Source organism: Giraffa tippelskirchi, chromosome 10 (assembly GCF_054371585.1).
Source record: "Giraffa tippelskirchi isolate mGirTip1 chromosome 10, T2T-mGirTip1v1.2.pri, whole genome shotgun sequence".
NCBI classification, from domain to species: Eukaryota; Metazoa; Chordata; class Mammalia; order Artiodactyla; family Giraffidae; genus Giraffa; species Giraffa tippelskirchi.
In genome coordinates this window covers 21620625-21644063 of record NC_137284.1, presented here as the reverse complement: position 1 = coordinate 21644063, position 23439 = coordinate 21620625, and the positions used below count along the sequence as shown (strand labels likewise).

At 41.1% G+C, this 23439-nt stretch overlaps 2 protein-coding genes across 2 annotated transcripts; both read right to left on the bottom strand.

Annotated features, from left to right (window-relative positions):
* Window positions 1–1193: 1193 nt before the first annotated feature.
* LOC145523246 (olfactory receptor 10N1-like) lies at window positions 1194–8764 on the bottom strand. The gene is made up of 2 exons (XM_081533208.1): window positions 7853–8764; window positions 1194–1297 (listed from the first exon to the last, which is right to left on the bottom strand). The coding sequence occupies exons 1-2, from the start codon at window positions 8762–8764 to the stop codon at window positions 1232–1234; spliced, it is 978 nt and encodes a 325-aa protein (XP_081389334.1). The 3' UTR covers window positions 1194–1231.
* Window positions 8765–21817: 13053 nt separating this feature from the next.
* On the bottom strand, window positions 21818–22750 carry LOC145524863 (olfactory receptor 10N1-like). The gene has a single exon (XM_081537921.1). The coding sequence runs from the start codon at window positions 22748–22750 to the stop codon at window positions 21818–21820; it is 933 nt and encodes a 310-aa protein (XP_081394047.1).
* Between the last annotated feature and the right edge of the window lie 689 nt (window positions 22751–23439).

Genomic DNA, 23439 nt, shown 5'->3' with positions numbered 1-23439 from the left:
ATACTTTTCAAGATCTATAGGTCCTTTTCAATGCAGTTGGTATTAACTACAGGGATTTTAATCTGTTGGCCTGTCACTTCCAAAGCGCTTCCCTCTGTTTATTTGGCTTCTGTTTGGAGGTCTCTTCAGTATCTAATTTCCGCCCTGCAACAAAGGGGTGGAGGTGGTCTCTTTAGGTTCGCTTGTTCAATCGTGCTGTGGGGAGGAAGGAACACTGCCAACCTGGCGTGTGTGGTGAGCTCGCAGTGTCTCGGCCGCACTGGGTTCGCCCCCGCTCACGGCGTGTGTGCTTTCCCCGTGTACCCTGCTCAGGCTTCAGGTTACTCAGCAGGGGAGTGGGCCGGGGAGTGGGCCCTGAGATGCGTGCACTTCCCAGGTCTAAGCCGCTCAGGTTCAGGCTCCCGGTTACTCCACAAAGGCGCAGACTCGGTTTCGCCCACGGCTTGTGCCGTTCCCGGTCGGAGCTGCTCAGGCGGCCAGGAGTTTGGCGAGCGCGCTCCCCCCTGTTGGGGCGGTGTGGCTTATCACCTCCCTGGTCCCCGCCTCGGTTTACGAGCGCGCCCGGCTCCGGTGTGCTTTGTATCGGTTCTGGGGAGCTGGTCTCTGGCTGCGACCCTCCCGGCGGCTGTCGACCCTCCGGGATCTCAGGCAGTCTTTGCTTAGAAACTGGGAGCCTGTTTGCAGTTTGGTAGGGGGTGCCCTCTCTGGGGCCGAGTTTGCCCCTTTCCAGTTCTGGGCGGCCCCGCCTGCCCGCTGTGTCCGGCGGGGAATGGGGCGGTCCGCAGCCGGCTAGCTCTCCTCTGGTATCGCTCAGTCCTTTGTTCTGTGAGCGGGCCGGCAGTGCCTTAGAGTTGGGCTTTTCGCGAGATAGTTCTCTCTCTCTGGCTGTCCCACAGTTTAGGTTACTATCTCACGTTAGCTCCCTCAGATTGCCCTCAGGGCACTCGGGCCCGGTCCTTACCCTAGGCAGTGCCGCCCGCTCCTCTCCGTTCAGCCCCCACTTGCTGGTGGCGGATGATGCGAGCGTCTGGGGTTCTTTGCTGGGAGTTGCTTTAGGCACGTAATCTGTGGGTTTTATTTATTTTTTCCTCCCAGTTACGTTGCCCTCCGAGATAAGAAATCTTCCCCCACACCCGCCGGTGAGAGGGTTTCCTGGTGCTTGGAAATTCCTCCTCTTTTACGACTCCCTCCCCGGGACGGGTCTCCGTCCCTAACTCTTTTGTCTCTCTTTTTATCTTTTATAATTTCTCCTACCTCTTTTGAAGATAATGCGCTGTCTTTGTGGAAGCCTGACGTCCTCTGCCAGCCTTCAGAAGTAGTTTTGTGAAGTTTGCTCAGCGTTCAGATGTTCTTTCGATAAATTTGTGGAGGAGAGAGTGGTCTCCCCGTCCTATTCCTCCGCCATCTTAGCCCCGCCTCACAAATTTTTTGATAGGAAAAGGAAGAAAGAAAAGAAACAAAGAATAGATATGCAAAGTTAAATAGAAGTAGATGAAGAAGGTTTATATGCATTAAAGGTTAACTGCAAGGAGAAAATAGTAGGAAAGGCAAACCAAGGAATAAATGTAGAACAATTACAATAGGTTTAAAAAAATTAAAATTATAGAAAAGAGAAAAGAGAAAAAAATGGAAGAAGAAAGAAAGAAGGGAAAAAAAGGAAAATTCCACACAGCTGCAAAAGCCCAATGTAGAGATAGAGTTTTATAACAACAATAGAAAGTGTGACTGAATATACACATATTCAAAATCATAAACAAAATCAAAACATTTCAACAAAAATTAAGTACAATAGATTGACCCAGTGAACAAAGGAAACCAAAAATTTTATCTACCAGAACAAAACTAATTAAAGCACAAACTGGAAAACATAACTAAAGCAAGGTGCCAATTGGGAAATAAAGCAATGAAAATAAAACTAACAAATACATTGAGAGGAAAGGAGAGAAAGAAAAGAAAGAAAGAATAAATATACAAAGTTAAATAGAGATAGATAAAGAAGGTTTATATAGGTTAAAGATTAACTGCAAGGGGTAAAGAACAGTAGGAAAAGCAAACAAATGAATAAATGTAGAATAATAATAATAGGCTTAAAAATTAAAATTAAAAAAAGAGAAAAGAAAAAAAAAGAGGAAAAGTCCACAGAACTGCAAAAGCCCAATATAGAGGGAGAAGGAGAGGTTTATGACAATAAAAAATGTGACTGAAGAAAAAGGAAAAAAAAAGCTCGAAAGCTTAATTGGATTTCTTAGCACTAATAAAATTGACAACTACAACAGAGGGGGAAAAAAAGAGAGAAAAAAAAAGAAAAAATCCAAAAGAATCTACAGAGCAAGTCAAAAAATAAGAATAATAAGTGTTTTTATTGAGTCACTGCTATCAGAGTCCTTTCCCGTGCTGGGAATCACAGTCCACCTTACCTCTCTAGGATGCCCTCCAACAGTGTACTGATCTCTGTACCTGCTGTGGGGGCAGCTCAGATTCCAATCTGGTCCTACTCCTGTGTGTTCTTGCCTCCAATGTCCACAGCTATCAGAGCTAGTGCGTTTTCTTTTGTGGAAGCTCTCAATGACTTTTTATATATTCCATAGACACAGAGTCTGCCTGGTTGATCTTGTACAGCTGGTTGGAAGGTTTTGGGTCTTCTTCCTTAGTCACACTACCTCTGGGTTTCAATTGTGGTTTTATTTCCACCTCTGTAGGTGAGTCGTCCACTGGGGTTTAGCTCTTGAGGCTGCCCTGAAGGGCTTGGGTTTGTCCCTATGATGGCCAGGTGTGGAGGTGGTGCAGATGCTTGGGTGCAAGGGTTCTGGCAGCACCAGGTACTCAGAGGGGTTGGCAGCTAAGGTAGTAGGAAATATAGTGCTCTAGAAGGGTATGGCAACCACTATTGGCCAATATACTCCAGTATTCTTGCCTGGAAAACCCCCTTTCTGACAGAGAAGCCTGGCAGGCCACAATCTACAGAGTGGCAAAGAGTTGGACATGACCAAAGTGACCCTGCGCGCATAAACATAAGACTTTTTTTTGCCTGAGGCAGCTCTGCACCAGTGAGAGTTGAGCATGAAGGTGGCACAGCTGCTTGGCTTGTGGGGACCCTGGCAGCTCCAAGTGTGCAGGGACACAGACTGCCTCTGTGGTGGGAGTTACAGCCCTATCAGAGTCTTTCTTCAAGCCTCTTGTAGCTGGTGATCAGAGGGCCTCTTTGGCTAGTCTTTCTCTGTAGCTCCACAGGTTTAGGCACTTAGAGGGCTCCCTTGCCTGGGGTCCTTCTCTGCTGTTCTGCGCATCAGGCACATAGAGGCCCCCCCCGACTGGGGTCCTACTCTGTAGATGGGTGCAGCAGGCACTTAAAAGAGCACCCTGGATGGGGTCCTACTCTGTAGTTCAGTGTATCAGGCGTTTGATGGGTTAGGCTCTCTATTGTTCAGCTGCTGATTCTGGCGTGCGGAGAGAGAGAAGCTATGGTGATGGCTTCACACCCTACGTGTGACTCAGCAGTATTGCCTTGCTTCCATGGCTGCTGCTTCCACGGCTGCAGGGTCGGACTCATGATTCAGTTCCCCCACCCACCGAGGAGGGCAGGTCCAGTCCTACTAACACTCCTGTTTTTCCCCCCAGTTCCTTTGTCCTACTGAGTTTTGCATGGTTCTATATCTTCTTTTCCACTGGTCAAGTACTCCTGTCTGCTCTCAGCTGGTGTTCTAAATACACTTCTGTGTCTGAAGGTGTATTTTTGATGTATCCATGGACAGAGATGTACTCCACATCCACCTACTCCCCCGCCATCTTGTTCTCAGCAATTTCCTTCCTTTTAAAGTGGAAATAATATTCCATGTATGTGTATACTATATTTTGACTATCCATTTAAAGTTAATGGACACAAATAACTTCCACTTCCTACCTATTGTGAATAATGCTGCTTTGAACATGTTATAAGTATGAGTGTTCAGGAAACTTTTTAATGTGTACTCAGAAGGATAATTTTCAAATCATTGGGTAATGTTGTTTTTAAATTTATTGAGAAATTTCCTTACTGTTTTCCATAGTGGTTGCACCATTTTATAGTTTCCACCAATAGCACACAATGGTTCCAAAATTTCTCCACATTTGTTTTCCTTTTTTTGTTTCAAAAAGCCATTCTAATGGGTGTTAGGTGACATTGCCTTGTGCATTTGATATGCATTTCCGTAATGGCAGTGATTGGAATGAAAACTGACCTTTTCCAGTCCTGTGGCCACTGCTGAGTTTTCAATGTGAAAGAATGTTCAAACTACCACACAATTGCACTCATCTCACACACTAGCAAAGTAATGCTCAAAATTCTCCAAGCTACTCTTCAACAGTACATGAACCGAGAACTTCCAGATGTTCAAGCTGGTTTTAGGAAAGGCAGAGAAACCAGAAATCCAATTGCCAACACCCACTGGATCATAGAAAAAGCAAGAGAATTCCAGAAAAATATCTATTTCTGCTTCATTCACTACACTAAAGCCTTTGACTGTGTGGATCACAAAAAGCTGTGGAAAATTCTTAAAGAGATGGGAATGCCAGACCATCTGACCTGCCTCCTGAGAAACCTGTATGCAGGTCAAGAAGCAACAGTTAGAACCAGACATGGAACAGTGGACTGGTTCCAAGTTGGAAAAGGGGTACGTCAAGGCTGTATATTGTCACCTTGTTTATTTAACTTATATGCAGAGTACATCAAGGGCAACCCACTCCAGTACTCTTGCCTGGAAAATCCCATGGACGGAGGAGTCTGGTAGGCTACAGTCCATGGGGTCGAGAAGAGTCGGACACGACTGAGTGACTTCACTTTCACTTTTCACTTTCATGCATTAGAGACAGAAATTGCAACCCACTCCACTGTTCTTGCCTGGAGAATCCCAGGGAAGGCAGAGCCTGGTCGGCCGCCGTCTATGGGGTCGCACAGAGTCGGACATGACTAAAGCGACTTAGCAGCAGCAGCAGAGTACATCAAGCTAAATGCCAGACTGGATGAGGCACAAGCTGGAATCAAGATTGCCGGGAGAAATATCAATAACCTCAGATATGCAGATGACACCAGGAACTAAAGAGCCTCTTGATGAAGGTGAAAGAGGAGAGTGAAAAAGCTGGCTTAAAATTCAAAAAACTAAGATTATGGCATCTGGTCCCATAACTTCATGGCAAATAGGAAAACATGGGAAACAATGGAAACCCATTGAGAGACTTTATTTTGGGGGGCTCCAAAATCACTACAAGTGGAGACTGCAGCCATGAAATTAAAAGATACGTGCTCCTTGGAAGAAAAACTATGAAAAACCTAGACAGCACATTAAAAAGTAGAGACATTACTTTACTGGCAAAGGTCCATCCAGTCAAAGCTATGGTTTTTCCAAGTCATGTATGGATGTGAGACTTGGACTGTAAAGAAAGCTGAGAGGCAAAGAATTGATGTTTTTGACCTGTGGTGTTGGAGAAGACTCTTGAGAGTCCCTTGGACTGCAAGGAGATCAAACCAGTCAATCCTAAAGGAAATCAGTCCAGAATAGTCATTGGAAGGGCTGACACTCCAATACTTCCGCCACCTGATGTGAAGAACTGATTCACTGGAAAAGACCTTGATGCTGGGAAAGATTGAAGGCAAGAGGAGAAAGGGAAGACAGAGAATGAGATGGTTGGATGGCATCAACAACTTGATGGACATGACTTTGAGCAATCTGTGGGAGCTGGTGATGAACAGAGAAGCCTGGAGTGCTGTAGTCTATGGAGTCACAGTGTCTGACATGACTGAGTGACTGAACTGACTGAATAGCAGTGATATTATGCATCTTTCTGTATGCTTCTTGTTTTCTTTGCATAATGTCTTTAAGTCCTTTACCCCCTTTTTAATCAAGTTGTTTGTTTTTTTAAATGTATTTGTTTTTAATTGAAGGATAATAGCTTTAAATGTTGTATTGGTTTCTGCCATACATCAACTCGAATTAGCCATAGGTATGCATATGTCCCCTCCCTCTTGAACCTCCCCCTTCACCCCACCCCTCTAGGTTGTCACAGAGTCCCAGTTTGAGCTCCCTGTGTCATATAACAATTCCCACTGGATATTTTACATATGCTAGTATACTCTTCTATGCCACTCTCTCCATTTTTCCCACCCTCTCCTGCCCTCCCTGGTGTCCACAAGTCTGCTCTCCATGTCTGCATCTCCATTGCTGCCCTGCAAATAGGTTCATCAGTGTCATCTTTCTAGATTCCATATATATGTGCTAATATATGGTGTTTGTCTTTCTCTTTCTGACTAATTTCACTTTTATAACATGCTCTAGGTTCATCCACCTGATGAGAACTGTCTCAAATGCATTGATTTTTATGTCTGAGTAATATTCCATTGTATATATGTACCACAGCTTCTTTATCCATTCATCTCCTGATGGACATAAAGATTGCCTCCACGTCCTTGCTGTTGTAAATAGTGATGCAATGATATGGAGGAACATCTACCTTTTTCAATTATGGTTTCTTCCAGGAAATGACCAGTAGTGGGATTGCTGAGTCGTATGGTAGTTTTATTCCTTGTTTTTTTAAGGAATCTCCATACTGTCGTACATAGTGTCTGTATCAATTTACATTCCCACCAACAGTGTAGGAGGGTTCCCTTTTCTCCACACCCTTTCCAACATTTATTGCTTGTAGATTTTTTTGATGATGGCCATTCTGACCAGTGTTAGGTGATATCTCATTGTAGTTTTTATGTGCATTTCTCTAATAATGAGCAAAGTTGAATGTCTTTTCATGTGTTTATTACCACTTGTATGTCTTCTTTGAAGACATATCTGTTGAGATATTCTGTCCACTTTTTTGAATCAAGTTCTTTGTTTTTGTTATTATTGTGTTGTTGATAGAAAAAGATTTTAATAATTGATGTTTGCATGTATTTGTGTGCACATATTTTTAAGTAAAATTTTATGATGTGTGCTATACTGAAGTTTTAGGTACAGGAAAGATTTAAACTGATTTAATTGTTTTGTAAGGCCAATCATCACAATACTGATTTGAGTTGAGAAAAGTTGTTAGAGTTCATTCAGGATAGGTTTTCATATATTCTCAACTTTAATGAGAATATATATTTAAATTAGTGTAGGTGGTTGTTCTGTACCCCAATTGTTTGGATCATGTTTCAGTTTTCATTAAACAAATATGTAATTACATCATGATTTAAAACACTAAGTGGTACCCATTCATACTTTTAATAAACTCATACAGAGTGCTTACTAGGTCTGAATAAGACAAGTGTGAGGAAGCAGTTTCTATCTCTTTATTCATTTAAAAGAAAGGGGAGTTTGGAGGAGAACAATACATGTATATGTATAGCTGAATCTCTTTGCTGTTCACCTGAAACTCACAACATTGTTAACTGGCTATACTCCAATACAAAATAAAAATTAAAACATAAACAAACAAAAAAAGAAATAGACAATCTTATTTGCAAAGCAGAAATAGAGACACAGATGTAGAGAACAGAAGTATGGATACCAAGCCAGAAAGGCTGTGGTGGGATGAATTGGGAGATTGGAATTGACATATATACACTATTGATATTATGTATAAGATAGATAAAAAGTAAGAACCTACTGTGTAGCACAGGGAACTCTACTCAATGCTCTGTGGTGACCTAAATGAGAAGGAAATCCAAAAGAGAAGGGATATATGTGTGGATTTGACTGGATAGAAGAAATGAACACAACATTATAAAGCACAAATTCCAATAAAAATTAAAAAAAAACCCAGAAGAATTAGGAGAATGATGTTAAAAGACAATAAATCTAAAATCTTTCACAAAGCTCATAATTTAGTCCAGAGTAGTGACTACTATATTATAGAACACTCTTTTTAGTGAGCTTTTCACCTCCTTGTTCCTTAAGGAATAGATTAATGAGTTCAACATGGGTGAGACAATATTATTTAAAATTTGCACCATGGCACCAAGGAAAGGGTTGTGTGTGGGCTGCAGATAGATGATGATTACAGGTCCAAAGGCACAAAGAATGGCAGTGAGGTGAGCACTGCAGGTAAAGAAAGCTTTCTGCCTGCCCTCTGCTGAACGGATCCTCAAAATGGCAATCCCAATGCGTGTGTAGGAGACACAAACACACAACCAAAGTGTTAAAGCCAGAAAGCCAACATTAGTGGAACCCACTCTCTGGGCCAGGGAGCTATCAGCACAAGCCAGGGGTAAGACAGCAGGAATGTCACAGAAGAAGTGGTCCACCCGATTGAGGCCACAGTAGGGTAGCTGAAAGGTAAAGGATGTCAGGATGGTGGCATGAAGACACCCCACCAACCAGGCTGCCATGACCAAACCAACACAGACTCCAGGTCTCATGATGAGCATATACCTCAATGGGTGACAGATGGCAACAAAGCGATCATAAGCCATCACAGAATAGAGGCAGCCTTCCGTAGAACCCAGGAAATGATAGAAGAAGAGCTGAACAGCACATCCCTTATAAGATATGGCTCGGCTCTGGCCAGAGAGATAGAATAGCATCTTGGGACAGGTGACAGAGGGGAACAGCATGTCCAAAATCGCTAGGAGTCCCAAGAAGAAGTACATGGGAGTGTGAAGGGTTGAGGAGGAGACAGCTGCTAGAAGAATGAGCAAATTTCCCAGCAGGGTGAAGAGGTAAATAAATGAGAAGATGACAATGAGCACAGTCTCCAGTCCCTCTGTCTGAGGTATTCCCAGTAGGATGAACTCATTCAGCTCTGTGTGGTTCCTCATGTTCCTGGGAGGAAGGTCTAGGGGAGACCAAAGACAGGAAAGCTCGAATGTGGAGGCTGATTGTTGACAGACACAACACCAATACATTCTTCCATCATCACTCAATCCTAAAGGAAATCAACACTGAATATTGGAAGGACTGTTTCTGAAGCTGAATCTCCAAAACTTTGGCCAGCTGATTTGAAGAGCTGACTCCTTGGAAAAGACCTTGATGCTGGGAAAGATTGAAGGAAAAAGAAGAGAGTGGTAGAGGAAGAGATAATTAGAAAGCATTGCCGAGTCAATGGACAAATGAACATGAATTTGAGCAAACTCTGGGAGACAGTGAAGGACAGAGGAACCAGGCATGCTATAGTCCATGGCGTGGCAAAAAGTCCGACATGGTTAGGGACTTAACAACAGCAACATTTGTTTAAATATAAAGATGATATTAAAATTGAGAGTTAGCTCACACATAGATTTATAGTTCCCCAGCTCCAATAAATTGGTATTCTCTTTTATATTTTCATTTTAAAGGTATTGCTTTTTAAAGGTATTTGCTATTCACAAATAGATAATAGATTTATAAGTTCTTAAATTGAAAAGTACAAAAATATACAGTGAAAAATCTATCTCCCACCACTGTCACCCATCTGCCAAGTTTTTATGCCCCAGATAGAAAAACTATTATTAGCTTCTTGTATATCTCCCCCATGCAATCTTATACATATGCAAACAAATACAAGTATATATTACTTTACCATATTGTTTTACACAAATATTATACAAGCTGTTCTGTAACTTCTCCAGATTAATATATCTTGTAAGTCTTGTTCACTTTTAATCAACTATAGGATATTCCATATAATGGCTGTATTATAATTTATTTAATAAATTCCCTACATTTAAAAAAAATAAAATAAAATTGAGAGTTAGAAGTTCTGCCAAGAACATTGAAGTTCTAGTAAATACTTTCTTGGTGGTTCATCTGTGTAGAATCTGCCTGCAATGCAGGAGAACCAAGAGATTAGGGTTGGATGCCTGGGTAGGGAAGATCCCCGGGAGAAGGAAATGGTAACCCACTCCAGTATTCTTTCTAGGAAAATCCTACAGACAGAGGAACCCAGTGGGCTATAGTCTATCAAGCGTGCAAAGGAGTCAGATGTGACTTAGCCACTAAACTAAAGCTTTATGGCAATAGACAGCCCAGGGGTAGACATAGTAAAGTTTCCTTTCCAATTTCTATCTTTTGAGCACTTCTCATATCTTTTCCAACTTGCTTTAACTTTTCCAACACTGAGGTCTTCAAATCATGGATCAATCCATGAATTCTACTGCCTAAAACCCTATCTTGCTGTAGCTCTATTTTTACTTTATTTTGGTGGTAATGATATATGGGAGAGGGTGAGAGTTAGTATTTTTTTTTTTAATTTAAAGAACAAAATTTAGGCACTTACAAGGCAAAGAGGGAACATAACTGGCTGATACTATTGAGTTGAATGTTGCTTTTCTCTCCTTCTGCAGGAGAAGGAAGCAGCCCTGTCCTGCTAAACTCCCATCAGCTTGCAGTCTGCTGGTAGATCTCCAGAATTCTCTTTTCCGATCACTTTCAAATAGAATGCCAAAAATCTCAATGTGCTTTTCTCTCTTGCAATAATTTCCTCCTTGACTCTAGGAACTGCAATAATTCCCAAACAAGCTTTAAGTAACCTTGGTCTTCCTTTGGGTATTAATCCCCCAAGTCAGAGAGCCTATTAAGCAAGGAAGCAATTAACTGCTTGTTATAATTATACCTTAGTAACTAGACAGAAAGAGAGTGAAGGAAACTGATTAAAGACTAAATCTTTTATGATTTCCTTTGTAAAATATACTTCAATGGAATAATATAATAATTAAAAAATTCATTTGGCACATATATCATGTATTTATAGGTACATTTATGTATTTACTGCTTTTTCATGTGTATGTGTTGCCTTAATTAATGAATTATTTTATTATTTGAGGCAAAAAGTTTGATATAATCAAGAAATAGTAATTGGGTTAGCTCAGAAAATTAATGAAATTGATGAAAAACTAAACTCATGGAAGGCTAAAAACTAGGGCAGCTCCTCAGCAGTAAGAACTTGTGGTGCATCCTCAGGGCCCTGCCAGCAGGTGATTCAACCTCAGCTGCCCATTGCTTCTGAGAGCCTCCGATCCAGATTCAAATCTGCTGAATCTCATGCCCACCTCTGTGGCCATGGTACATGGTACAATGGATTACAGATGGGCTGTCCTCCAAAGGGTAGGGGAAATAAAGGCCTATTGCCAGGAGTAAGGGCTTCCTTGATAGCTCAGTTGGTAAAGAATCCACCTGCAGTGCAGGAGACCCCGGATCAATTTCTGGGTCAAGAAGATCTGCTGGAGAAGGGATAGGCTACCCACTCCAGTATTCTTGGGCTTCCCTTGTGGCTCAGCTGGTAAAGAATCCACCTTCAATGCTGGAGACCTGCGTTTGATCCCATGGGTTGGGAGATCCCCTGGAGAAAGGAAAGGCTACCCACTCCAGTATTCTGGCCTGGAGAATTCCATGGACTGCATAGTCCATGGGGTTGCAAAGAGTTGGACACGACTGAGAGCCTTTCACTAAAGGGGTAAGAAACAAACTGAGGTCAAAAAGAACGTTTAGCTGTAACTTGAAATGTGTGTCTCATAGTACTCAGCATCTATTGAAGTTTCTTAGATAAATGCCTGGGATATTCAATAAATATTTGGGATGACAGATTTCAAATTTCTCATTGAACACATTCATTAACTTGCTTGTTTATACATACACTGATCCATTAATCCCACAAACAGTGGATATCAATTATACCAGGCAGGGCATTAATTATTTTCCAGGAGAGCCAGAAATGTTGTTGAGGCAGGGTGGTTAAACATACTCCCTCTGCTCAAGAAAGTTAGAGTCTGTCTGAAAGGAAAAGAGTATATAGGCAGTCTTATTTAAACCTTTTAATTCTCTGATGATGTCTTCTACTGATGAGGAAAGTTAGGGTCAAAGGACTTAATTTGCCCAAAATCATGGAGTTTACTGTGAAAGGAACTAGGATTTGGTCTCTTTTTTAGGACTTTTGCCCCTAGTTTCTGATCATAAAGTTTCAGTGTTTAAGGAGCATTTAGGTAGCTAGATTATTCTAAGTATTTCTGGATTTTAATATAAAAATTAAACAATATTTTTGTTGCACATATGACTAATAATAAAAGGATGTCCAAGTTAATAATTCTGCCATCCTATTTATCCTTGATTATCTTTAAAAGTTTTAGAGAGTGAGAGGCTGTGTAAATTAAAAAATGATAACTATACTTTTGACTAGGAAGTAAACCCAGTAAAACAGACCTTAGTCTATAAGAGTGTTTTCAGAGGAGTCATAAGTCGTGGACTATCTTAGATACCAACCCAGATGTTTCTGAACCAAGGTTGCATGTGCTAAATCAACATCACAGACAAACTGAAAACACAAATATTCTACATTCAGCGATGATACTTTTTTTGCAGAATAAATAGTTATCAGATCTCAAGAGGGCAGAGTTCAATAAGTGAGTTTTCTTTTTTAAATTTTCTCCACAAAGTACAAAAATGTTCAACAAAGGATGAATGGCAAGTTGTGTTTTACCTGCATTTTCCATCAAAGTTTCAATTTGCTTTTTATACTAATAAATTGTTATTTTTAAGTCACTAAGCTTTGTGTTTCATGTAGCAATAGGTCACTAATACATTAATTCTTGGCCTTGAAGCTGAACCTGTAAAGACAGCCTTCAGTCATCTTTTGTTTTTTTAATTTCCAGACTGCCCAGCAGGGGCCGTCTGGGGCTGGACGGCCTGGATCGTGCCCTCCCAGGGTCCAGTCATCCTTTTTGAAGCAGCTTCTTAAAATATAATTGACAGTTAAAAATTGTCCATATGTAAGGTGTACAACTTGATGCTGTCACATATGTATGCGATGTAAAATGATCACCTCAATCAGATAATTAACATTACCATCACCTCACAGAGTAACCATTTTCTTTCCTTTTTTTCATATTTCTTTTCTTTCCTTCTTCTTCTTCTTTTTTTTTTGTATGTCTGGTGAGAACACTTAAGACACTATCATAGGAAACTTCAACTATTCAATATAGTATGGTTAACTATAGTGGACATGCTGCCCATCATCTCTATAGAATTTCTTCATTTTGAGTAAACAAAGCCTTATACCCAAGTTATTTGTGTTAAATGTAGATTCTGCTCATGTCTAGAATATATTAAATATTTACATTTAATAAAATAGAACTTTTAGTATTAGTCTTTTATTTACACTTTACCCAGCAAAGCCAAGTACTCAGGATTTTAATTTTCTTTAATTGATGAAAAGCACATCAAAAAACAATTATACAAAGAAGCATCTCAGCCTTTAGTAAATTTAATTTATTAAAGACTAACATTTGTTCAAAATGGCTTGCAAGGCATGTATCACTGTGTTTGATAGGAAAGGTCATGCAGAAAGCTAAATGGTAGAATGATATACTTGACCTGGATTCTCAGTATGGAGCAGAGAGAGTCTGAGGAATAAGAAACATTAGTGGGAGAAGGAAGCCATTCTCCCTTGCTCTCGTTATTTCAGCTTTCCCTCCTGTGAAGGGGGTGGGGGTGAGGAGACGATAATTCTGGCAGGTCCTGGACTGTCTTGCATGTGTGCTAAGTCACTTCACTCATGTCTGACTTGTTGCGACCCTGTGGACTGGAGCAATCCAGGCTTCTCTGTCCGTGAGATTCTCCAGGCAAAAATACTGGAGTGGGTTGCCATGTCCTCCTGCAGGGGATCTTCCCAACCCAGGGATTGAGCTCGCGGCTCTTAGATGTCTTGCACTGGCTGCTGCTGCTGCTAAGTTGCTTCAGTCGTGTCCGACTCTTCGCGACCCCATGGACTGCAGCCTACCAGGCTCCTCTGTCCATGGGATTTTCCAGGCAAGAGTACTGGAGTGGGTTGCCATTCTCCACCTGGGAAGCCTGACTGTCACCAAATCAGCCAGTAAAGAGGAAGAGTCTCCCTGGGCTCAGAGTTCCACCTGACTTACCAAGGAGTCCTGTGGTGGGAGATACTGAGATCTTACTGATCTTTTAGTCCTCAGTTTGCTGGTGAATCCTGCTTTTGTTTTTTATGATTTAGACCCCAGGAGTTGAGTAGAAGTCCAGGCACCAACTCCATATCAACACTCCTTCCAATAGATCATGAGCACAGTCCTAATAAAGAAAAGTCCTAAGAGTGCAGCAACACGTGAGGTAGGTGATGATGAATTTATTGCTGCTTGACGTGGTTTTTCTCCAGGAAAGCTTAACAGAACAGGTGGAGGAATGGAGTAGGCACGTGGGTGCACCAAAGACCTGGCAGGAAGACATGATGGAGAGAAGGATTTGAGTGATTTAAAACTAATAATAATGGTCAAAAGAATCTAAACTAGATAAGAAGCTAAGTAAAGACAAGAAAAGGCTGACAGAGGAGAAAGTGATGTGAAACAAATTAGCGGTTTCAGTGAAGTCATTTATTCATTTCTCCCAAATTTATTCACAGCTGCTGTGATGTACCAAACTGCTATGCTCTGATGAGAAAATAGTCATGGTCTCAAGTCTCATAGAGCTTGCAGTCTAGACCCAGAAAGGCATTAATCAAATAATCATACATGCAAGTTATAACTATTTAATGCAGTAAATGCTAGAAAGAAGAGTTCAGTGTATTCAAAAGTTATAATGGGAGAGTGTTTGTATTCAAAGAAATTATGTTTCTCTTTCATGTGTATAAATATTTGTTGTTGTTCAGTTGCTCAGTCATGTCTGACTCTTTGTGACCCCATGGACTGCATCATTCCAGGCTTCCCTGTCCTTTACTATCTCCTGGAGTTTGCTCAAACTCATGTTCATTGAGTGGATGATACCATCCAACCATCTCATCCTCTGTCCCCCACCTTCTCCTCCTGCTCTCAATCTTTCCCAGCATCAGGGTCTTTTCCAATGAGAAGTATCCACATTAATATCTATTATTATTGTTATTTGAAGTACTAGGTAGTGTTCCTTAAAGGTCCAGGGGAACTTCCCTGAGAAACTGTTATCTGAGTTGAGACCCAAAGAGAGATTAAGAGTGTAGGGAAGGGAAGGGAGAAAGCATTCTAGGCAGAGGCTACAGCAAGTGCACAGGCTCTGAAAGAGGGCACAGCACAGTTGATAAACTTGAGAAAGAGAGGAAAAGAACTGTGAGATAAAACTGAAGAGGCCCTGAAACATGTGATTACTAAGGCCCATTTGGTCTTTGTCAAGATTTTGATCTCCATATTAGGAGGTTTAAGAAACTTTAAGAAGGTTTTCGGTAGCAAAGTGCTTGAGTATTTAGGGGAGAAAGGACATATGAAGAGACGATTCTGGCTATCATGGGGAGAGTGACTGGAGGAGCTAGAATACATTAAGGGAGCCAAATAAGGAAGACGTTTGAAAACTATAGAACTTTGAGATCACTGGTCAGGAAAAAAGGAGGAAAGATAGTAATGAGGTCAGAGAAATGCTATTGGGAATGTATGTGGATTAACGTCCTGCTTTAGCCTAATATGATAACATCAGGACAGAACTTCATTTTTGCATTTAAGGTTCTGTACCTGAATGTACATTGAGAACTGGACTTAGATTCTAATAATCAGGTTAAGTGAAGTGAAAGTGAAAGTGTTAGTCACTCAGTCATGTCCGACTCTTCGCGATCCCACGGACTGTAGCCCACCAGTCTCCTCTGTCCGTGGAATTCTCCAGGCAAGAATACTGGAGTGGGTTGCCATTCCCTTCTCCAGCGGATCCTCCTGACCCAGGATTGAACCTGGGTCTCCCGCATTGCAGGCAGATTCTTTGCCATCTGAGCCACCGAGGATATTTAATCAGGTAAAGCTCCCTCACAAGTATCTCCTGGAAACACCCAGAAGATTGGAACCAACAAAGGAGAGTAACAATATAAGAATGAGAATAATAGAACCTCAGTTTTTGAGATTAGAACATTGAAAATTAGTTTGGGCATGATTTATAAACAACACCAATTCAGTTCAGTCGCTCAGTCGTGTCTGACTCTTTGCAACTCCATGGACTGTAGCACGCCAGGCTTCCCTGTCCTTTACCAACTCCTGGAGATTGCTCAGACTCATGTTCATCGAGTCAGTGATGCCATCCAACCATCTCATCCTCTGTCGTTCCCTTCTCCTCATGGCTTCAATCTTTCCCAGCATCAGGGCCTTTTCCAATGAATCAGTTGTTCCCATCAGGTGACCAAATTATTGGATTTTCAGCTTCAGCCTCAGTCCTTCCAATGAACATTCAGGGCTGGTTTTCTTTAGGACTGACTGGTTTGATCTCCTTGAAGTTCAAGGGACTCTCAAGAGTCTTCTCTAACACCAGAGTTTAAAAGCATCAACTCTTCAGTGCTCGTCTTTCTTTATAGTCAGCAACATAATGCATAACAACATAACACAACATAACACATACAGTAAACAACATAACACACACTAATTTGCAACTGCTATCCCCAGTTAGCCTCAGTAGATCTCTAACCTCCCCCTTCCTATTGTTTTCCTCTACTTTCTTGCATTGTTCATTGAAGAACGACTTATTATCTCTCCTTGTTATTCTCTGAAACTCTGAATTCAAAAGCGTGTACCTTTTTCTTTCTCCTTTGCCTTTCGCTTCTCTCTTTTTCTCAGCTATTTGTAAGGCCTACTCAGACAACTGTTTGCTTCTTGCATTTCTCTTTCTTGGGGATGGTTTTGATCACAGACTCAAATGCAGTGTTATGAACCTCTATCCATAATTCTTCAGGCACTCTGTCTATCAGATCTAATCCCTTGAATCTAAGGTATTAGAACTGAGGTATTTAACAACTAAACATGATTGGAGAGATTCAACAGTAGATGGAATTATATTAAAAAAAAGAGTGAAGTTAGCAAACTCAGGAATCACAGGTTATGTTAGAACTAGATAAGGAGCGTTATTTTTAAATAGTGGTAAAGCATATGAACGGAGAAGGCAATGGCACCCCACTCCAGTACTCTTGCCTGGAAAATCCCATGGACGGAGGAGCCTGGTAAGCTACAGTTCATGGGGTCGCACAGAGTTGGACACGACTGAAGCAACTTAGCAGCAGCAGTAGCAGCAGCAAAGCATATGAAAGGGCTTCCCAGGTGATGCAGTGGTAAAGCATCTGCCTGCCAATGCAGGAGATGCAGGTTCAATCCCTGGATTGGGAAGATCCCTTGGAGTAGGAAATGGCAACCCATTCCAGTATATTTGCCTGGGAAATTCCATGGACCCAGGAGCCTGGAGGGCCCCAGTCCATGGGATTGTAAAGAGTCGACCAGGACTGAGCACGCGTGCGCACACACACACACACACACACAAAGATTACAAAGCATAAAATTTACTATCTTCATCATTTGAAGTATATAGTTCAGTTCAGTTCAATTCAGTCACTCAGTTGTGTCCGACTCTTTGCAACCCCATGAACTGCAGCATGCCAGGCCTCCCTATCCTTCACTAACTCCCTAAGTCCACCCAAACCCACGTCCTTTGAGTCGGTGATGCCATCCAGCCATCTCATCCTCTGTTGTGCCCTTCTCCTCCTGCCCTCAATCTTTCCCAGCATCAGGGTCTTTTCCAATGAGTCAGCTCTTCGCATGAGGTGGCCAAAGTATTGGAGTTTCAGGTTCAAAATCAGTCCTTCCAATGAACACCCAGGACTGATCTCCTTTAGGATGGACTGGTTGGATCTCCTTGCCATCCAAGGGACTCTCAAGAGTCTTCTCCAGCACCAGAGTTCAAAAGCATCAATTCTTCAGCGTTTCATTATAGTCCAGCTCTCACATCCATACATGACCACTGGAAAAACCATAGCCTTGACTAGACAGACCTTTGTTGGCAAAGTAATGTCTCTGCTTTTTAATATGCTATCGAGGTTGGTCATAACTTTCCTTCCAAGGAGTAAGTGTCTTTTAATTTCATGGCTGCAGTCACCATTTGCAGTGATTTTGGAGCCCAGAAAAATAAAGTCTGACACTGTTTCCACTGTTTCCCCATCTATCTGCCATAAAGTGATGGGACTGGATGCCATGATCTTAGTTTTCTGAATGTTGAGCTTTAAGCCAACTTTTTCACTCTCCACTTTCACTTTCATCAAGAGGCTCTTTAGTTCTTCACTTTCTGCCATAAGGGTGGTGTCATCTGCATATCTGAGGTTATTGATATTTCTCCCGGCAATCTTGATTCCAGCTTGTGCTTCTTCCAGCCCAGCGTTTCTCATGATGTACTCTGCATATAAGTTAAATAAGCAGGGTGACAATATACAGCCTTGATGTACTCCTTTCCTATTTGGAACCAGTCTGTTGTTCCATGTCCAGTTCTAACTGTTGCTTCTGGAATATAGTGCAGTAGTATTAAGTATATTCATGGTGTTGTGCAACTAAATTTCAGAACTTTTTCATCCTGTAAAAGGAAACTTATATTCATTAAATTACCTATCTTCCCCTCCCTAGCCCCTGAAATCACCTTCCTACCTTCTTTTTCTATCATTTAAGTACTCCAAAAACCTCAGATAACTGGAATCCTGCAGTATTTGTCTTTTTGTGGTGGCTTATTTCACTTAACATAATTTCCTCAAGGTTCATCCATCAAGTAGCATCCAATTATGTCAGTTTCCTTCCTTTTCAAAGTGGGAGCAATATTCTATGTATGTATATACCACATTTTGACTATCCTTCTATGATTAATGGATGTGGATACTTTTCACCTCCTACCTATTGTGAATAATGCTGCTATGAACATGCTATAAATATGAATATTCAGGACCCTTTTGGATCTATATTAAAAGTAGAATTGCTGAATCATAGGGTAATGTTGTTTTTAAATTTACTGATGAATCTCCAAACTATTTTCCATAGTGAATGTCCCATTTTACAGTTCCCATGAACGTGCACAAAGGTTCCAATTTCACCATATTGTTTCCCCTTTTCCCTTTTTTTTCAGTGAATGCCATTTTAGTGGATGATAGGTGACATTTCCTTGTCAACTTGATTTGCATTTTTCCAATGGTAGTGATATTAAGCATCTTTTCATCTGCTTATTGTCTGCTTTGCAGAATGTCTATGTCAGACCTCTACCCTCCTCTTAATCAAGTTGTTTTTGTTGTTGATGACGGAGTAAGATTTTAATAATTGGTGTTTTCATGTGTGTGTGCCCATATAAGTAAACTTTTATGTTTTGTGCTATACTAGAGTTTTAGATACAGAAAAGATTTAAACTGATTTTTCTTTTTTTTGCAATTCCAGTCATCACAACACTGATTTAAGAGTCAAGAAAAGTGGATATTCATTCAGATTTGGTTTTCATACATCTTCAACTTTAAAGAGAATATATTTTTAAAATTAATGTAGTTCTTTTGTATCCCAATTACTTCACTCATTTTTCTGATTTCACTTGACCCTGCTGGCTCAAGCTCAGTAAAGAATCCCTCTGCAATGCCAGAGACACAGGAGATGAGGGTCTGATCTCTGGGTCTGGAAGACCCTTTGCAAAGGAAATGGCAATCCACTCCAGTACTCTTGCCTGAGAAATCCCATGGACTAAGCAGTCTGGAGAGCTACAGTCCACAGGGTTGCAAAGAGTCAGACAGGACTGAGCACACATCCATATATGCATATATTCTGTTTTCATGTAAATAAATAAGCAATTACATCATAATTTGAAAGGCGAGGGAGTATCGATTCATTTATTTGTTCAACAAACTCATTCAGTACTTACTAGGTCACTGGTCCTTGTCCTGTGAATATAATAACAGTGAATAAGGCAAATGTGATGGAATTTTCCATTGTAAAGACATCTACTGAACAAGTTTAAGTATTAGTGTGATAAGTATCTGTCCATAATCAGTCTCCAGAGTTTACCAGATCTCACATCATATGGGTTCTTCCAGCAGTATCCAGTATTAAGTGGACAGAGAACTAATACTAGAACTGCTTAAATCCAGCATATTGTCTAGGTTACACTCCCATAGCACAGGAATAAAATTCTAGGTGATCTTAGATTTTGCAAGTCAGGTTAAAAGGGGCCATAGAACTATCATGTTTATCTATGCTTTAGTGAACTTCCTTTTGTTCTTTTGTCTCAGGCCTTTTGTAATGGCAGCAATTTATTTTATTTGGAATGTTCACTTTTTTTGTTTTAATGGTTTCAAATAGCTTGGAAACTTTTGAGAGTAAAAGTGGAATACAGAAATTACAAATCACTAAAATGTCATAAAAACTAAGAGCTGACATGTCTGTGGGATCTCCAATAAATATTACTCACTCTTTCTCCCTGGATTCTGGAGAAAACTGAGAAATAATTATCAACTGGAATATTGTTGGAGACTGAGTTGGACACTGTAACTTGGTGGGAGAACCAGATAAGCATGGTGATTGAACTCAGTGATCAGGACGGCTTCTCTTCAAACAGACCTGGACAGAGGGCTTCCCTAATCCTCTTATACTAGAGAGTAATCTGGGATGTTGTCAGTATGGTAGTGTAGGAAACAGTGACAATAGGAACTGAGGGCTGGGACTAGACCTGGATTTACATAACTAAGCATGTGTTATGAATGGCAAGATACTTACTGCTCTATCTCAGTGCCACCGTGTACAGAGGGGTATGATGGGTTATGGCACAGAATTAGTGAAGATAATAACAAAGTCAATATGTAAACATGACCTGTGTCAGTGCATATGTTACCAGTTATTTACTGAACACTCTGAGTATCATGAACTCTGGAGAGAGGTAATGAGGATGAGTAAATTGCCAAGTAGGTCCTTTAGGGCAGTCATGGGGTAAGAGCTACGTAATTAACAAGATCTGAGCTTCAGGCCTGGTTTTCCACTTAATGTGCAAACTTGGGGTCATCTGAAGTTTCTAATCTTCAGAGTTCTGTTTACAAAATGGGAACAACTTTATGGGGGGAGGATCACAATGTGAAGATTACATGAGATGATTTCTGTGAAACATCCATCACAGAGCCTGGAAAACAGATCATGTTCTGTCAATGGTAATAAAAACTATTCTTAGCAACATGGAGGAAGTGAAATGTTTATAGCCAGAAAAGGGGAACAATTACATCTTAAATGGAGTGAAGAAAAAAAAAAATGGAATGAAGGGTGGTTTGGCACAGAGATGGCTGTTAAAGATACTTCTTGGATTGTCACAGTTTCTCACTGTGACCAGCCAGGCAACACTGGCTGCCCATTCTAAGGACAAGAAATCTGTCTCCAGCTCCTTGGTATGCCTCTTGGACTTCTTTCCTAGGATTAAGGTACCAAGGATAGTATTAGTTATAGAGTTACTGTTGGGGCTCACACAGCCGCAACACACAATGATAGAAAGTCTTATTAGGTAAACAAAATCTAATGCTTTAGAGGAAGCATTTTCTATTATCTATTTATTTATTTAAAAGGAAAAGAAGTTTAGAGGAGAATGATACGTGTATATACATGGCTGAGTCCCTTTGCTATTCACTAGAAACTGTCACACCATTTCTAACTGGCTATGCTCCAGTTAACAATACAAAATAAAAGGTAAAAAAATAAAAAACAAAAAAGAAGAAATGGACACCTTATTTGCAAAACAGAAATAGAGACACAGAGAATAGAAGAGAATAGACGTATGGCTATTGAGTAGAGAATAGAGGTATGGATATTGAGCCTGAAAGCGGGGGTATGAATTAGGAGATTGGGACTGACATATATACACTATTGATACTATATATAAGATAGATAACTAATGAGAATCTCCTGGGTAGCACAGGGAACTCTACTCAATGCTCTGCGGTGACATAAATGGGAAGGAAATAAAAAGAAGGGATATATGGTTGGGTATGGCTGATTCACTTTATGGTGCAGAAGAAACTCACACATTGTAAAGCAACTACATTCCAATAAAAAATGTTTGAAAAAGAAAAAGAAATAGAGAATGATGTTAAAAGACAAGAAGTTTCTAAAATCCTTTACAGAATTCACAATTTATTTCAGAGCAGTAAATACTACATTGTAGAAAACCATTTTTAGGGATCTTTTCACTTCCTTGTTCCTTAAGGAATAGATTAATGAGTTCAGCATGGGTGAGGCAGTATTATTTAATATTTGCACTGTGGCACCTAGCAAGGGGTTGGATGTGGGCTGCAGATAGACAATGATTACAGGTCCAAAGGCACAAAGAATGGCAGTGAGGTGAGCACTGCAGGTAGAGAAAGCTTTCTGCCTGCCCTCTGCTGAACGGATCCTCAAAATGGCAATCCCAATGCGTGTGTAGGAGACACAAACACACAACCAAAACATTAAAACCAGAAAGCCAACACTAGTGGAACTCACTCTCTGGGCCAGGGAGCTATCAGCACAAGCCAGGGGTAAGACAGCAGGAATGTCACAGAAGAAGTGGTCCACTCTATTGGGGCCACAGTAAGGTAGCTGAAAGGTAAAGGATGTCAGGATGGTGGCATGAAGATAACTTAGCAACCAAGCTGCCATGACCAAACCAACACAGACTCCAGGTCTCATGATGAGCATATACCTCAATGGGTGACAGATGGCAACAAAGCGATCATAAGCCATCACAGAATAGAGGCAGCCTTCCGTAGAACCCAGGAAATGATAGAGGAAGATCTGACCAACACATCCCTTATAAGATATGGCTCGGCTCTGGCCAGAGAGATAGAATAGCATCTTGGGACAGGTGACAGAGGGGAACAGCATGTCCAAAATCGCTAGGAGTCCCAAGAAGAAGTACATGGGAGTGTGAAGAGTCGAGGAGGAGACAATTGCTAGAAGGATGAGCAAATTGCCCAGCAGGGTCAAGGGGTAAATGAACAAGAAGATGACAAGGAGCACAGTCTCCAGTCCCTCTGTCTGAGGTATTCCCAGTAGGATGAACTCATTCAGCTCTGTGTGGTTCCTCATATTCCTGGGAGGAAGGTCTAGGGGAGACAAAAGACCAGAAAGCATGAATGTGGAGGCTGACTGTGACAGACACAATACGGATACATTCATCACCATTCACTCCTAAAGGAAATCAACCCTGAATATTCATTGGAAGGACTGTTGCTAATTTGAAGGTCCAATTCTTTGGCACCTGAATGAAGAGCTGACTCCTTGGAAAAGACCCTGATGCTGGGAAAGATTGAAGGCAAAAGGATAAGGGGGTGGGCAAAGTATGAGATGGTTAGATAACATGACCAACTCAATAGGCTTGGATTTGAGCAAACCCTGGGAGTTAGTGGAAGACAGAGGAGCCAAGTATGCTGCAGTCCATGGGATGGCAGAGTCTGCAGAGTCTGACATGACTTAGCAACTGAACAACAATCACCACCTCTGTTTAAACACAAAGATGATGTTAAAAATGAGAATTAGAAATTCTGCCAAGAATATTGAGGGTCTAGTAAGTGCTTCCCAGTGACTCAGTGGTGTAGAATCTGCCTGCAGTGCAAGAGAAGTGAGTTCGATCCCTGGATTGAGAAGATCCCCCGAAGAAGGAAATGGCAACCCACTCTTGTATTCTTGCCTGGGAATCCCATGGACAGAGGAGTCTAGAGGGCTAGTCTATGGGGTCACAAAGAGTCAGACATGACAGAGCAGCTAAGTAACAACTT

Coding starts and splice junctions, on each gene's coding strand:
- LOC145524863 (XM_081537921.1), bottom strand. CDS start 22,750: ATGAGGAACCACACAGAGCTGAATGAGTTCATCCTACTGGGAATACCT.
- LOC145523246 (XM_081533208.1), bottom strand. CDS start 8,764: ATGAGGAACCACACAGAGCTGAATGAGTTCATCCTACTGGGAATACCT. Junction 1,298..7,852: donor AAAGAGTGTTCTATAATATA/GTAGTCACTACT, acceptor AGGCTGGCAGAG/GACGTCAGGCTTCCACAAAG.